Source organism: Haemaphysalis longicornis, unplaced genomic scaffold, assembly GCF_048455015.1.
Source record: "Haemaphysalis longicornis isolate Haplotype H1 unplaced genomic scaffold, Haemaphysalis longicornis Haplotype H1 scaffold_263, whole genome shotgun sequence".
Classification (NCBI taxonomy): domain Eukaryota; kingdom Metazoa; phylum Arthropoda; class Arachnida; order Ixodida; family Ixodidae; genus Haemaphysalis; species Haemaphysalis longicornis.
Window position 1 is genome coordinate 131664 of NW_027526322.1, and position 16622 is coordinate 148285.

The 16622-nt window shown below is 47.5% G+C and overlaps 2 protein-coding genes across 5 annotated transcripts in view; one reads left to right on the top strand and one right to left on the bottom strand.

Moving 5' to 3' along the window:
* Positions 1-33: 33 nt before the first annotated feature.
* Set8 (SET domain containing 8) lies at positions 34-12256 on the bottom strand. 2 transcript variants are annotated; one of them, XM_077701476.1, is made up of 6 exons: positions 11973-12256; positions 10433-10946; positions 9211-9292; positions 7058-7117; positions 4725-4915; positions 34-4229 (listed from the first exon to the last, which is right to left on the bottom strand). In XM_077701476.1, exons 1-6 carry the CDS (start codon positions 11980-11982, stop codon positions 4019-4021), a joined length of 1068 nt encoding a protein of 355 aa, XP_077557602.1. In that variant the 5' UTR covers positions 11983-12256; the 3' UTR covers positions 34-4018. The 2 variants fall into 2 exon arrangements, with proteins under 2 accessions (XP_077557602.1, XP_077557601.1); XM_077701475.1 differs by lacking the exon at positions 11973-12256 and adding an exon at positions 11531-11849.
* A 234-nt stretch (positions 12257-12490) lies between these two features.
* The window catches only part of Sno (Protein strawberry notch), a 36516-nt gene continuing 32384 nt past the window's right edge, over positions 12491-16622 (top strand). For all 3 annotated transcript variants that reach the window (XM_077701470.1, XM_077701471.1, XM_077701472.1), the window contains exons 1-2: positions 12491-12673; positions 15764-15899. In XM_077701470.1, the coding sequence (XP_077557596.1) occupies positions 15792-15899 (108 nt within the window). In that variant the 5' untranslated portion in view covers positions 12491-12673; positions 15764-15791. The remainder of the gene's footprint in view (positions 12674-15763; positions 15900-16622) is intronic.

Consider the following 16622-nt stretch of genomic DNA (forward strand, 5'->3'; position numbering starts at 1 on the left):
GTCTTCATCCATTTGAAAATAATCACGAACCAATAAGAGAACACAAACAGGGGTTTATTATGTGCCACAGGCAGGAGTAATGAAGAACAATGAACATCTGAGAATAACTTATATCTAATGAAACCCAAGACAGGGCAACAGCACTTCGGCTGTTTGGGATGCAAGGGGACAGTGAACAAAGTGCTTTACACAGAAGCATGAAAAAAAGAACGCCGTTAGCACTGCAATAAATGCCGTCTTTGTAAGAGTGCCCAGTTGTTAATACTTTGTGGGCATTCTTTTAATTGCAAGTGAGAACATGAAGCAACTATATGCAGAATATTCATTTGTGGATAATCAGCTGCACTGCTATACAGATGGTCTCTTGTGTATTATAAAACAGAGCAGCAGTTAGTCAGATTACATTCAAAGCATAAAAGCAAGAACGAAATAACTGAACTGTTCACATCTATGTGCCATATCTGATATGCCTGAATAAATATGTGCATATTTCCAAAAACAGCAAAAAAAAAAAAAAAACTTAAAAATTGCGTGTCTAGTCAGGAGAGATCTGCCAAAGGGACAGAAAAACGTGCCGGACACTTGTCGTAACCTTGCGAACATCTGTAAAACAAACTTGCATTGCTTAGGTGTGTTTTTTTCCTCAAGAATGCGCCCACTGCTTGGTTATTAACGAGCAGTCGTAACGATCTGACTAAAGGAAGCTATAAGGTGGCAGTGTGTAAGCACTGGGCACAAACTTTCCTGCTCTTGAAATAAGACAGTACCACATCACGCTATGCACATCATACCTGTAGCACTCTGCGCTCACTGACAATTCACACAACTGCACGGCTTGCCCTTAGAATGTTCACTGGGCTCAGTTCTAGGAACAACACTCTTGTGGGGTTTGTGTGTTGCGCGTTATTAGCGTACTTCGTCTATACATAAAGAAAATGGTCAGGGGTATGAAAGAACGGCTGCAGCACATCAGGCACAGTATGGGGGTGTCACGACTGCATATGCCGAAGTGACCTCTTGTCACACCCGACGCGTAAAAAATTGTCACGGCTGGATGATGGACGCTTTCGTGGTGGCGTTAGGAAACGGTATCAAGTGGGTTCACGCTTGCACCAGGGAAGAAGAAGAGTCAAAGAAATGCTAGCACAACTAGTGTATATCTTTAGCATGGCCTAAGGTGAAATCCTACCCTGCGTCGAGCAAGCTTCAGATACTGCTCAAGTAATAACCTCACATCGCATGCTACCATGAGAAAGCGGTTTCTTATGCGACAGGTGCAATTAGCAGCCTTGTAGGGGAAATGCGAGCAATCCTGGTGCAAGCACAAGCCCTGGCAGAGTAGGTCAGGCACAGAAAAGGCCACACGCCACAGGTAGCAGCGTGGTTGTCACTTGTAATCACTGCGACTGCTTATGCAGCTTCTCCCCCAGCCTTGCATAAATTCACTCCGTGGCAGGCACTGGGGCTCCCTGTATATTGGCCCTGGACTCGCCACTGCCTCTTCTTACCGTAAAAATATATGCAGAAAACAAATGCCGGATTGCTGCACAGAGTCGGCAGTGATCCTGGAACCGATATTTGAAGAGCCCCACTGCCAACTCGTCACCTTCACTTTGTGTGCACCCAAAAACTGGTGCCTGTCTGCGTTTGACTACTGCCTGTAGCTACCAATCTGTTGCAGTTATTCACACGTCACCATAAGGGCATCACAGTGCACGCAGCAGGATAGTGAGAGTCCTTGCGTTGTGTAGCACCTCTAGTCTCGTAAAAAGGACACTCGGATGTGACCGGCCGAAGACGTGTCACACTGCGACGCAGTAGCTGTGCCTGCAGTGTGGTGCCTTCAGTATGTGCGTACACCTTTGGGAAACCAACAGATCCTCGGAGGTTGACCTTAAAGCGTCACCACCAAGGTTCCGTGAAATACAGGGGCACTGGTGTATCACATCTTGGAGGGTTGCATTGTAGTCTGGCAAAGGCAGCAGCAACTCCACCAACTGAGCAGCGATTCATATCCATTATTGTGCTCTGAAGTGCAGTGATCGAGAATACCAGCTACCGATATCGAATGCGTAGAAACTCGCTGCCAATGCAAAAAAACTGCAGCAGTGATGGCAGAAGTGCTCACTACATGCAACTCGAAGGGACCATGATAACTTGTTCGTCTTATCAGAAGCCCTTTCAAAAAAAGAATCAGCAACACTCCCAGGTGCATGAAAATATCTTGCTTCAAGACGGTAAATGAAGTAAACGTACACCTGCCACAGTGGCTCAGTGGGTAAGGCGTTGTGCTGCTGAGCACGAGGACGTGGGTTCAATTCCCAGCCGCGGGAGCCGCTTTTCTGATGGAGGCAAAAAGCAATAACGCCCGTGTGTACAAGATTTCATCGCACTTTAAAGATCCCCAGGTGGTCAAAATTAATCCGGAGCCCTCCACTACAGCACGCCTCATCGCCTGCGTTGCGTCGGCGCATTAAACCCTACAATCAATCAATCCAAGTAGACTTACAATGGAGGAAAATGACAAAAAAATCATTTATGTGAGTGCGCAACTTGACAGAAGACTGTCTGCAAGTACTCTTGCCTGGTTTTATACAGTCCAAGCAGCGACGGAAAGCTTACACCCACTATCTCAAGCGACAACACAGCAGAGACTGAGAGAGAACATCTAATTTTCTCAGTGGTGGCACGGTGGGACTCGTAGCGCAAACCGATGCAAACTCACATGCTCCCGCTGAGAAACGGCATTGGTTGGGAGAGCTGCTACGTCCACGAACAGGAATGCTCCGTCGCCACTTTTTCTTTTTAAATTTTATGCTCATAGTTTTGCTCCTCTCTCCTCCTGAGCAGAGTGGCTGCAAAACTAGCCCTCGCTCCTTTTTTCTTTGCTTTGCCTCTGGCTCCGTGGGTTGAAGGGTGGGAAAAGTGGTCGCTTTATCCGCGTCTTTTTTCTCGCTCCCTCCCTTTCTCTGTGGCGCGACTTCACTTTGTGCTGTGGTTTTCTTTACTTTTCCTTCCCTCTGGTCGCGTGAATGCCTCGCTGCACCCCGCCAAAACCGCCATGTTCGCTACCCAGAATCGCCAGCAGTGCTGGTCACCTTGAACGTTGTTTGTGTTAACTGAAGAGTATCTGCAAGGCTGTTTGTCTTAAGTGGATTTTTTTTGCATTAGGTCTATGGAAAAGCAAACAAACGTTCCCCTGTTGTTCGGCATAAGCGAGAATTCGTCTCAACTGAGTTTGTCTCAACGGGAGTTCACTGCACATTGTGCCAGTTTCTTATCTCAATTTCAGCATATAACCTGGAACTAAATAGAAGTATTAAACAGCAAATCTGACTGTCGAAATTGCATTGATCATGGTTTAGGACTTTAAAATTTGAACAATGTGTGCAAATGGATAGCACCGAACTCGTAACAAGCATGGTATCGAAGTAATGTAGTCACTGTAAAATGCAACCCCTATCAGATATAAGAGCAACTTAACTTGCAATTTGGGCAGAATACCTAGCATAGCGTACAACATGCAACTGGCGCTACTGTGGACTTCAATTTCATACAAGAAAACACAACACTGAGCAACCTTTTTTTGCTTGTTTGTAAAAGAAATACACAGAGCCTTCACTCAGTTTCTTCGCTAGGTACAGTTCTGATGGAAAACATGGAAGAAAGGGTGCCTTACCACACCAACAACCAAACATCAGTGTACGGCCTCTGCCCTTACAGCACCCATTCAAACTATGCGTTTCTTGCATGTTTTCCAAGAACAGACGTTTGGTCACATGCACAGTGGAGACCTGCTTGCTGAATACACTTTTGCTTAGGAAGAGGTTCTAAGCCACAACACCAGCGGTACTGTCTTTCAAATCTGTAAAAATTGTGTACGATGATGATGATGAACAAAAAACGCACACAAGGTGGCCAGACTTGCAGCTATGATAACAGGTTATTCGTGCTGCCTAAGCTGGCACAGGAGCGTGTACTCTCGATCACTGCACTTGCGAGAAGCAATGGGAGGGAGCTAGAGTGCCAGCCAGGGGTGGAACTGGAGCGAGGTCTTGCTCCGGTCGCCGTAGTCGTAGAGCAGCTCCTCGCCGGGCTCAATGTTGCGCTGTGCCACGAGCACCAGGTGGGGGACCCCCTTGATGATGCACGTCTGCGTCTTGAGGTTGCCCCGCTTGCTGTGGTTCACCAGGCGCCCCAGCCGGCCCGTCTCCTTGGTGGCGTCCACACTGCAATGCAATGCACCACACGGCACTTCACTGACACATCCCGCACACTGAGTTGCAGCTGAATCCGTTCTGTTCCTCACAAGCTGTTCCACATGTCAGAAAGAGCGCAGGTGACACGACTGTAAAAGAATGAACGACGAGGGAGGACATCATGTACACGTCGCTTAGGGTCTGTAGCGGGCGTCACAGCCACGCAGATATGCTCCTTACACTGCCAATTTGTAATTGCAGTAGAATAGTGTTTGCCCCGCCATGAAAAGAGGTCCACAAGTGATCATTTGTGAACTTGTGCTGCCCTAACGCATTCTGCGCAAGTCGTGCTGCCTTATCACGCAGAAAGCACAAGAGCCCAACTATACGCAGCCACGCCTACAAGAAGAGAGTGGTATCGATACTCCCCCGGACAATGACTTATTGTCCTCCCACTCTAGAGCCCTGCAACACGGTCACTGCTCTGCCAGCTGCTCAATCAGCCCAAGGGAAGGTCCTACCCACCAGTACTGTTTGTTCCTGCAGGTGAAGTAGTACATGTAGCAGCCCACGGAGGTGTCGGCCGCATAGATCTGCTCCCGCTGCTTCGCCTCGTTCACGTCGATGAGCTCGCCCGCATACTCGAGCACAAAGTCTCCGCTCCGCAGGGGCCGGGTGGCCGTCACACCCCGGCCCTTGTCCGCAAACTCCGTCACCTACGATACACAAGACGTAATGGGGGTCACTGCCATTTGAAAGGGGAAGCATTGGCAGCTCATACGATGGTGGTGAAGTTTCCAGCCGCTCATGAAAACGAATGCTTAAAATAGAGAGAAAAAAAATCCCTACTTATACGCCTGCTACACTGGCGTCTCAAATGCCTTTGAACCAAATGTCATTCGACTCAAATGGGAATGTTACGCTGCTGCTTTACATTTTTCAACGGCATTCGGCTCAAATGACCGTCGAACTGAATGGGCATCCAAAGAGACATTTGGCGCTCTCAAATGCAATTTCTTGCACACTCGCGCACAGCGTGTTAAGCCAGAATTAAAAAGTATATTACTCACGTAGTTAAACGAAATTTGTTTACTTTTCATTCACTTAACTAATGATATCAAAATGCAATAATTCCATAGTCTCCATATGCTCTCAACACCAGTGTGAGCAAGTGAGAAACTAGTGTGGCCAGACAAAAGAACAAAAGAACCTTGATTGAAATTTAGAATTAACGCAAAAAGCCACCAAATTAGTGTCAAAGCTAGCGTTATTTACAATTTTACATTATTTTACTGCCAAAGAGTGCTCCTAAATTTTATTGTTGCATTATTGTATGAAAACAGAACTCAACGGCGGCAGCACCACGCAGCACGGCGAGTGACTGTTAAAGCATTAGAAATTGGAGCGGAGCATGGCAAACCTGAATTGCGTTCGAGGCCCCTCCCTAGAGTCAAATGACATTCGGTTCGAAGGCATTATGATGCCAGTGTAGCGGGGGTATTACGCGAGGCATACAACTCTCAACTATAAAACAGTTTTGCCCGTACTATGTACTTTCATCAATCATCGAGGGACAATATATTATCAATCATGCCTTGAGCTGTCACCCTGTTGACTGGCCCACGTTACGTCGGTGCAGTAGAAGCACATAACAATCCCTTATTTTGTGCCACATGCAAGCAAAGTAATTCAAACAAGGTGCACCATATCTATTCTACTCTTAGCTCTACTTCGACAAAGAATTTAAGTGTTACCGCACCAGTCATGACCCTACAAACGGGTGAGACAGCTGAATCAGATTTAGGAGCAGTTTTTGGAGCAGCGAACTCTCGATTGTGGAACAGAAGAACGACATCTATTATGTCACCTTAGGAGCCTAAAAAATCAAGTTTTTGGCAACTCGGGGGGGAAAACTGTACTTTTAATCGGTTTTGAATGTACATAACACTGAAACAGCCTTTCAATGAAGTTCTTTTCTAACTACCGTTTTACAAACCATTTTTAAATTCTTACGTTCTATGCATAGATAGCATGGAGTGCCGTTGATAATATCAAATTGAAAAACTAAGCATTTGTAAGGCATTTTTAATATCATGTGAATGCCAAAATTATTTTTTTTTAAATCCCAGAATGGGTTTTACGCGCAAGTGTAGAGCCACAGCAAAAGTTGCGCAAAGCGAGGTGACAGTCGTCGCACCCCACCAGCCCTCCCATTATTACTAGCGTGCAATAATAGCCCATCCCGCTATCGGATACTGCTTGAACATTTTGCAGCGATGTAGCCTGCACCACTTCTGCAGTGTCGATGGCCCCATCCCCGCCGCTTGCAAGCTCGCTGTCAAAGGCAGCAATAACTCGGCGTTTTATAACACCGCAATGAGTTCTAAATTTCACTTCACACAACGCACCTCACACTGAAGGCGGAAACATGGCGAATTCGCGGGCACCACGTTGCTTTTGATGAACTCCTGTCTTTCGAGTCGCGCAACTTTCCGCAACAGATCAAACGACTAAATGTAAACCCAGACACCCCCATAAACAGCATCACGTTGGTTGTGCTGGAAAATTATGTGGCCAGTAAGCATTTTTCCCCACTGAAACTGACAGAGGCGTTAAAATCCTTGGCTCTCAGACTGTTTTGAAGCAGTTTGGCGCAATGTTTGCAATTTTCAAGCGTTTGGAGCAGCCTGGCACAGGAAAACAAATTTGTATCAAAACTGAGCAATATGTGCAGCTGTATCACCCCTATACAAAGAACTGGGACACCACTTTACAAGGGGGAGGTCAAAGCACGCTCCTCGCATTCACTCGGTTCATCTGTTATGGAACTATGTCACTCAACAGCAGCTGATGCTCACCTCGAAGCCATCCTCAATGCCATTGAGAATCGCATCTTCCACTTGTTTCTGCTTTTCCTTCTGCACGAAACAAAAAGGGAAAAAGAGCAGCACAGTTAACCTTGCATGGCAGCTAGTTCTCATTGGGTTATGTATCTAAAATAGACAATAAGAGAAGCTTACTAGAAGGACCAAGCACTACGCGCAACTACCATTTATTCCGAAGAAAGGAAACACTGAACTCTGGGTTATAACTTTTCTTTGTTGCAAATAAATGTTAGTTGTGAGCACTGTTTCGTCCTGTGTGTTTTGTCTCCCTTTAGCGCCGCTCTTTTTGAACAAATTATTTGCTAGACGGAGCAGGGTTTTGCGAAAATTGAAATAAAGGTGGTGGTCCAAGGTTCAAACCCCTTCAGCTCAATGCCTTAACTGGGCCATGAAGACAAAATACAAGTTTGATTCACTAAAAGACTGCTCGGTCCCGAAACGATGACACCTATTCTATCACGAACTTCCCCCTAATGTTCAAGATATTAATGAAAACGGATGCAGCTGTGGCGGCTCCCCAGCTACTTTGCGGCGATTTCTTTATGACATCGCAGAATACCGTTCGTGCAATTGTAGTCGGACCTCTACCACCATTTAATTGTATCACTTGCATGCTAACGTACAGTTACACACTGATAACGATATTTTAAAAGGCTTTCCCAGAATACACCACTCTTAACCCTTTGAGGGTTTTTGCCGTACGTGTACTGCGGCAGTTTTCCGTCCCGCAAGGTCTTTGCCGTACGGATACGATTTCGAGCATCCGTTTGAAATTTCGCGCCATATTAACGATGCATGCTACCTGGGAGGTGCTGCCACCTCCTGGGACTTACAAGAAGTGTTTGAAATTTGATTGTGCTACCTTCTTGCGGTGAAAAACAGAACTCTCTGGCTTCGGCGCGTTACGGCGTCTGTACGTGTCAACGCGTTTCGTGGTTTCAGTTTCGCCACGTGATCGCATCGGAGGCGCGCGAAACTTGATCGGCGGTCGCTATCAGGGGCGGCGGAAGTTGATTTCGATCTATATTGGCGCTGCTCTTATCTTGTTTATTACCCACGCTCACTAGGTATTCTTGCCCTCCTTGCTTGGAACTGAAGTAACCTACTCGGAGATTCTGTTGCGGGGGCGGCGGAAGTTGATTTCTATCTATATTGGCGCTGCTATTAGCTTGTTTATCACCGGCGCGCATGAGTTATTCTCCCTCTCCTTGTTTACTGAGTTGCCTTCGAGTTCTTCAGATGCACGGCAAAGCGGCGATATGGCCCAACGAACTGCCCGTTCTGATGACACCAACCGCGATGACTCTTCCGACTCTGAGCGTGCTCCTATCACCGAATCTGAATCAGAAGACAGTCTTTCATCGGAAGACATCTCATTTTCGGACATGCGCTTTATGTGTGCAGACTGCGATAAGGCACTGTGCGTAGACCCGTGTTTCAAGGAATACCACACTCTGAAATACTATTGAACATTTTTCACTTCTAAGTGATGCTGACCCCAAAATACTGTTCCTGATCATTTTTTACCATTTAATCTACTCTTTAGACATTTTGTACATTCCAAATCCGCAATAAACTAATCTGACCACCAGGGAAAGTTTTCTTCAAAAAAATTCGACCCTCAAAGGGTTAACTATTATAGCACTGTAGGGTGAAATTCAGCAATTTCACAATCGACCCGCCGTGGTGGCTCAGTGGCTAAGGCATGCTGCTGAGCAAGAGGTCGCGGGTTTGATTCCCGGCGGCGGCGGCCGCTTTTCTGATGGAGGCGAAAAGCAAAAACATCCGTGTGTACGAGATTTTGGCGCACATTAAAGATACCCAGGCGGTCAAAATTAATCCGGAGCCCTCCACTACGGCTCGCCTCATCACCTGCGTTGCGTCGGCGTGTTAAACCCTACAATCAATCAATCGAATTTCACAATATTTATTGCATTTCTTTTTGTTCAAAAACCTCTTTTCCGGTTGTAATGGAGCTGAGTGAGGTACTACAACCTAGTTTTTCAAACTGCATGAACTTGTAATTTGTCTTCATGGCCCCTTTAAGACAGCTCTACAGCTTTTCTCTGTTGCCCCATTCCAGGAGCCAACCTTTTCCTAGTAAGGTGACCTCAAATCAAGCTCACCGCCAGAGTAGTCTTCGTTTTACGTCCGCTCCTCCTGATGGGGAAGTACTCCGTCAAGGAGTGGCACTGCACATCCACTTTCCTGCAAAGGTTTATGGCTCGGTCAGTCATGTCCACTTGGAAGTAGTACTAGCACAGCGTACTCTGGCCAAGGTCCATCCTGGCTTTCTTACCTGCATTCTGCAGAACCCGTGCTAACAATGGAAATTACGGCAAAACTGCGAATAATACGCTACTGGAAATGTCTCAGCTGCAGAAGCAACTCGGAATGACAGGCCAACTAGCAAAAGTGTTTTGGCCCCTGGCACAACCTTCTTCACTGCACAAGCAGTCGGCAAGATGTACACTATTCTTGGGAGGCTTCAAGGAGGTACTCAAACTATTTTTTTTCCCCCTTTTTTTTATAGGGTTGTCAATACCTGCTGCTGAAATTAACAACAACAGCCAACTCGCAAATGGCCAGCAAGTCAGTAATTTTAGCACTTCTGGTTTTGGTCGCCAAAAGTGCAGGAGCAGGCAGAAGGTCAGCTGCAACGCTCAAACAAGCCTCCCACTTCCCCTCAATTCAGCTTAACAGCTCAGTTGTCCCGAAAACCAGCCACGGGTTGACATTACGATCATGCTAAAGGCTTTTTTCGTGCTATGTCGGACTTGTAAGGCTGGTCTGGTTTTTCACTTATGTGCCACCGATAGCAGCACCCACACATAAGGTCACAAATCAAATTGTACCCATTCAGTCAAGATTTGTTACCATTAGTGTGCCATCTCTCTGCAGTTCAGTGTTTTCACATACAAGGAGAAAATGAGCTGAGCTGGCTAGGAAAGGAATTGCAAGTTCGGCAAGAGACGTAACTGGCTGGGACAGGTGTTATGCAGGATTAATAAGAGACAGAGAGAAGAAAAAAAGAAAAATGAACACAAGTAATACTGTGAATACGGTAAGGAAGGCCAAGGTGATAGGACAAAGCAGTTAAGAATAGGGCACCTGCAGCTGCAAACAGAGAATGGCTGTCTACTGTCAGAACATATTCATTCAATTCACGTGTACCACATTGCCCTCCATCCTGTATTTCAACAGTTTGGCCTTAGTGCCAAATGACTTTGCACAGAATATGAACACCAGCAATTAGTTGCCCCGAGCTGTCTCGAGAATAGGAGGAGAGAACACACCGCCTACAAAGCTGAGCACAGCGAAATGAGCACTTGATGCAAGCTACTGCACCTTTTGGTGGGCTTTGCGCCATCTTGCTGGGCAGCTGCTGTGGCCGCCTTCCCAGTGGCCCTTGGCAGCGCAGACTTTGCTGCCCTGGAAGCACTTTTGTTTGCGTTGGTGGCGGCGATCAGCGTGTTTGTGTCCATGCAGGGTGGTGACGGCGGCTGCGTGGCGGTGAGGCTGAGGCCGGCGGGAAGCGCCGCTGCGTCGGGGCACGGGATTTGGACTTCTGGGTCCCCCAGCTGGGTCAGCGGGCACGGTTCTTCCTTCTTGACCTTGTCTCGCCGCGAGTAGCTGTGCTCGCTGACTATTTCAGCGGCGGTGGCCATTTCAGCACCCAGGCTGGGGAAGTAGTCGTCGATGCGAGTGCTCCGTGTGACCGGGGGCGTTGTTCTGGTCGAGCTCGGCCGGGTGGAGCTGGGCTTGTCGGTGCGACTCCCTACGGAGGCATTGCTGGCATCACCGGGGGGTGACGAAGCTGTCTTCTTGCGGCGTGCTGTGGCTGCAGTTCTCCCTCTTTGTCCTGCAGAAGAAAAGAAGCGAGGAGGGGGGGGGAACCATTTCAGTGCTTCACGCTGGCAAGAGCACCGACTTGGCACAGAATGTGGGCTTACACGAGTTGCACTACAACCATACGCAACATGCTCTACATACTGCAAAACGCTGACCAAGTGCTGCATTTAGCGGAGTACTCTTCCCCTAACTCGAGATTTAGCGCTGTCGTGGTAGTATGTGCCGCCGTGGGACTCATTCATTTGAGCAAATATAGCATCTAATGAGTTACAAACAATGTCAAAACTCACTATATGCACCGATAATACAGCTAAATTAAACCAGCAAACTTCAACATAACGCTTTGTGGCTGCTCTTGTATAAAAAAACCGGGCTCTGCAAAAGCGTCGAAGCTCATTCCGAAAAACGAACGTTTTACGCGTAACATAATCAGAATACAACTAAACTGGCAGCTTCATTTTCTTGTCAAGAACATGTTCAAGAAAAAAACGTTTGGCTGCCTTTTCCGAGACACGAAGCGGGAAACGGGCTTGCTGCATGTTTTTATCGCAATTACAAAGGCGGCCCGTAGTCCAAGCACCCTCGAAAACGTACTTAATTCCTCAGTTTGGCAAGTTTGAACGGCTATCCGTTTCTGAGCACCGCACGCAAGACAGAACATTGCACCACCAAGGTCCGCATCTCGGCATCGTCAAAGGCAAGAAACGAAATGACTAAAATGACGAAATTTCAAAAGTAAAACAAAAATAATCACGATTCAACGTGATGCTAAAGGTAGATAAGCGAGAACACGCGTGCGGCGTTACAGTGCTCGCCCGAGAAGCGGCGCCAAGTTGGGAGGCGAGTAACGCATTGTCAATCAACAGCGCAACAAAAAGTCCCGCCAACTTTTGCTCAGCAGGCCATTTTGAATTTGCGGCCGTGCCAGCACATGCGGACACCGTCGAACCAATTTGCACTGTCTAAAAGTGCACGAGGACAGCACGAATAATGACTACGAAGCGCGCGTGTTTATATTTTGGTTGTTTTCACCAACCTTTTACCATCGCCCCAGTTCACGCCTTGAGAGTTCGCGGCAGTGTTCGCGTTGCCCGCTGCAGAGTGTATCGCTAGCAGGTGCCGACGCACAGCCATTCATCAGGTGGTGCTGGCAGCTGCAAAGTTAGTGCGGCGCCATCTCAATGATGTGGTGAATAATCTTTCGTAATGTATAACGCCCTTCACAGTATATTTAAAACTACACAAACACAACACATCCGTCAAGCGGCTTTCCCGCTAGGCACAAAAACCCGGCTTCCTCGCGAGTATTTTGTAGGACGCAAGCAAAACGTTGGCGCTAGTATACGTTCAAAACATTGGCTGAAAGTTTTCAATTCATACTTGCTGTTCAAATTTGTCCGCAAAAATGTACGTATAATTTTAGACGTTGTAGTTTTAAAATTATTTGCGTTTTTATTGTTTCAATATTGATACTTTTTGTAAGAAAGCGTTGTTATTCTTAAAATTAGCCCGGTAGGCGTCGCGAACTCGTCACGAGCATAATGCGAAACTATCGCTCGCGCGCAGCCAAGAATGAAAGGCTGCTGCGCGCTGCCGCTGCAAGTCTTTCCGGGCATCTTGTAGTGGTTCGGTTGTGTTGAACTGCAGCTGTAGAAATAAAATGCTGCTGGTTCTCGCGTTGTACTCTACCTGAGTGACAGTCCGCCGCCGACAACCCGATTACTACAGAAAGCTGAGGTAGGAGAAATATGCTTCGCTTTTCTCTTGCCCGTACTGCGCGCGGTCTTGCCGATCGCCGAAGCCGATTCTTGCAGTATTGGTTAGGCCTAGTTACGATCCTACGTTTGTGCCGCAGTTAATTACAGAAGTGCATCCCATGCTCCAATAATAAGCTTTCTCGGGGGCGCGCATGTTCAAGACCCACCCGAAGTGTTTTCGCGTGATTAGCGCTTCGGCTTGTCATTGTTCGCGACACTGTGTGCAGATTTTTTTTTTTTTTTCGGCTTGAGCGCGAAGATTTTTTTTATTACGAGCATTTTTTTCTTCCTATGTAACGTCTTTTGCGGCGTTGCGTTAATGCACGCTACGTTCAGATTAAATGTGCTAGCGTAAGAAAGTGCTATACTTTTACAGAACGGCAAGTCAAGGTTTCTCTTTCAATGCGTTGCAAGTCACTCTCGCTGTGTCGCTTTCACCGACTTTTTTTTTTTTTTTTTTTCTTCTTCCCCCGACTATTAAGCCGCGCTTTGTGTGACGGGTCGGGTGAAGTTATGGGACCTTCGTGTTAGTGTTGCATGTAAAGTGTTATGGGAGCTAGTGCGCTGCGGTCCTGCTCACCTCTGTAGGTGAGGGAAAGAAAAAAAAATCCATAAATTAACCCGAAGGGGCTGCTGATTTGTTGATTCAACGGCCACATGTGCGACAACATTGTTGCCCCGAGGCGATGAGCTACCGGGGGTACTCACGTGTATCGCTACGCCGTCTGACTGAAAACGTGGTCGCACGTTTTCTTGACATAGCCGGATCATTCGCTGATGGTGGGTGCAGGGCGCGGGACTAGCAATCGCGAGAAAAGTGCGACGAATTAAACTAACGGTTGCATAGTGAAAAGCAACGGTCACTAACGTTGTTTTTCTCGACCATGCCGTTAGCTTCGTTAATGGTTGATGCATGACTCAGTCGCGGTTATTAGTTCTGCGCCACGTTTATGAAAACCTTTCTGGTTTTGTTTGTGAAAAACCATTAAACCAAAAGACCGAGAAAGTACTTTCAGATACTGTGTTCGGGATTTTGCATGTTCCGCATGACCTTGCATCGTTACACGACTCACTATTAATGCAGATGGGTTAATTGTGCGTTGTTTAAGAGCTTTTCTAGTCTTGGAAATGTGATGTCGAAAACGTGCGCTATATGCGCTGCAGTGAATAGCAGGGCATTCATTTCGTCCATTTGCAGCATCGTTTAAATGCTGTGAAAATTGCGAACAGTGGCACTTCAGTATTTTGCATTACCACCACTGTGTCTGATAATTTGAATAAGCAGTGAGGCTAGGTTTTTCCTTTGCGCCAACTATTCACAAAAAAGTTATTTTTTGTTATGGCACAATTTTCCATAAAGAACCCACTTGCATTTTCGCAGAATGTTGTAAGAATACGAATGGGGAGTGGACCAGAGTTTGTGGAGAAAATGGGTCAGGCTGCTTGGGCTGTGCATAAAAGAGTATATTTATTGTGACTAATAAGTTATGCGTGTGTGGCAAAAATGATTGCTGATACAACGCAACAGAAGTGAAAAATGAATCGTGCTGTAAATTTTACGGGCATGAAATCACTAAGTCGCATCAGTGTCCATTACAAGGTGGTATGGAAAGGTTTCGAGGCTGTGTTACAGCTTACAGGGAGCAGTACAAGGCTAAACAGAACAGTCGCAGGAAGCACTTTGCTTCGTAAGTAAAGTGTAAAAGGACATTGTCCTGTATATGCGAAGCTGTGGAACAGTGTTGCTATTCTGACCCTTTTACTACGTCTGGCAACCTAAAACCAGAGTCCGCCAATGCTTTTCTGGTCGTGAAACTTCGCCGTCACGCTATGGGAGAGCTTCGTACGCTGCTCAGGGAGACCGCAGCGCTAGCGTTGATCGGAGGGCAGCCGGCGAAGTGGTCGGAGGGGAGTGCGGCGCGTAGCAGACGCTCCTTGCGGTGTTAGCAGGGCTCGTGGGGACTTCTAAAAAATCAAGCACAGATAGCAGTCGGCAGTTTTGAGCGTGCGTTCTGCCGCATACGGCTTCCCTGCAAGGGCTGCAATCCTGACGGCTTCGTTTTGTAGCCACAATTGAAGGCACACCTACCAACATTCCGTTTCTATCCAGAAAAGTGCCACCAAACACGTACGCAAGTTCTGCCGCGCACGGCTGAACGCGCGCTGCAGCGGCGGCGGCCCGATGCCCTCCGTAGGATACCTCGAGAACAGACCGCTGTACAGGGTGGAGACACCCTTTGAACGATCCCGTGCCGCCCCTATTGGGTCGAAGTGCTCAACGCGCTTTCCCACAAGACGCAGCAACGCGATACAGATACGATGGTTCCAACTTCGCCAGTAAACCGCGTTGTGGAGATAATTACGGTGCGGTTTTGTTACAATGACTTGCTGCAGCGGCGAGCAAGCGAACCAAAATGGCGGTGCAATGCATACGTGTCTCCACTCTGTACGGCGGGCGCGCGTCAATGTAGGTACTCTAGCCCTCCGATCTGCGGCGGCGCCTCTCGCAGGAGCCTTCGTCCTCAAACAAAACTCGGCCGGGAGTTTCATGACCAGAAAAGCATTGACGGACTCTGCTAAAACAATGAATGGGAAATTGTGCAAACCGCGTTGAGTTTGCATGCCTTGTTTTGCTGCTAGTGTTAGTTTATAAATTCTCGTTTGGCAGAAATTATCACGTGCTAAATTGTGGTGCTTATTCATTAACTTGTTGCTTCTCTTCTTAAGGAGCGCCATACGCTCCTTGTGCATCTGTGGTGGTCCAGATTCACATCGTGGCCCCCAAATTGAGTGTTGGCGGGCACTGCTCATTTTCTAGCAACATGAGTTGAGAGCAACAGTTTTGTCATTGTTTGCTGCAACAGTGGCTAAGGTAACCAACTTTGCATCTCCACTGCAGACGATGTTACTGCCTGCACCCTGATTTGTGTGCCACCTATATCTTAGATCTGTGTCATGAGACAATGCACGAAAGGTTTGACAGAGTGAAGCACCTTCTCGTGGGCCTTGTGAGCCCAGAAGCTGTGCTGTAGTGAAGTTTCCGTGGCGGGCTTTTGCCCCCCCTGTGCAGCTTGCCAAGGTGTGAAGGAGCCGGGAAGATGGAGACGCCAGACCTCTTGTCTGCAGCCCTCGATGAGTCTGGCATTGGGGAGGAGGACATGGCCAACAACCACGCACAGGACCCCCTGGGGAACCTGTCGCGCTTTGTAAGTAGCACTCATGTGCAGGACACATCGGCATTTATACCCCACTTTGCGTTGCATGTGCATGAAGCCTGTCAGTGGCACATGCCGTCGTAAAATGAATATGCCAGCGTCTCAAGCTATAGGTGGTATTCACCGAAAAGTGTAGCTGTCAATTTCTCTGCTTGGCAACACTGGAAACGACCACGGACATTGCGTGGCTTGTGCCACTGCGCCTGCACGCCGCGGAAAGAAAAACACTGGCGTGAGTCGTGTGCTCCATTTCAGCCCGGTTTTTAATGGTGCTTCAACAGAGATGCTATTAATCACGCTCACATTGGAGTCAAGGCATTACTTTGCGTTCAGTGAGGTAAAGTTAGGAACGTCCAACACAAATTATGTGCCCAGCATGGACAAATACCACCACCCCGCAGAGCCCGATGTAACCTGCAATGGCGCACTCACATGGTTGCCTGCATGCCTGCCTCGCTAGGGAATACAACCTATAGCACATGTCGACAGGGGCATTGCTAAAAAAACATCTTTCTGTGAGCTCGTCACTTGAAGTCATAGAGGAAAAAGAATGAGGCGCGAGCAAGAAAACGCTCGGAAAGGCAGCGTCCAGGGTAATTACGTGGCTCTGCAGGCGCAACGAGCATTCGAAGCATGTTGTTTGCTACTCGCATTCACCTTAGTGAGACGACTTTCAATTCTAGGCATATGCCCTAACTTTGAAGGTGCGTGTTG

What these genes read in the sequence shown, in the direction of transcription:
- Set8 (XM_077701475.1), bottom strand. Translation starts at nt 11,597, where the DNA reads ATGTTCTGTCTTGCGTGCGGTGCTCAGAAACGGATAGCCGTTCAAACT. An exon ending in AAACGAAGACTACTCTGGCG is followed by an intron (nt 7,118 to 9,210) that starts GTGAGCTTGATT and finishes TGTTTCGTGCAG; the next exon opens with AAGGAAAAGCAGAAACAAGT. An exon ending in GCATTGAGGATGGCTTCGAG is followed by an intron (nt 4,916 to 7,057) that starts GTGAGCATCAGC and finishes TGTGTATCGTAG; the next exon opens with GTGACGGAGTTTGCGGACAA.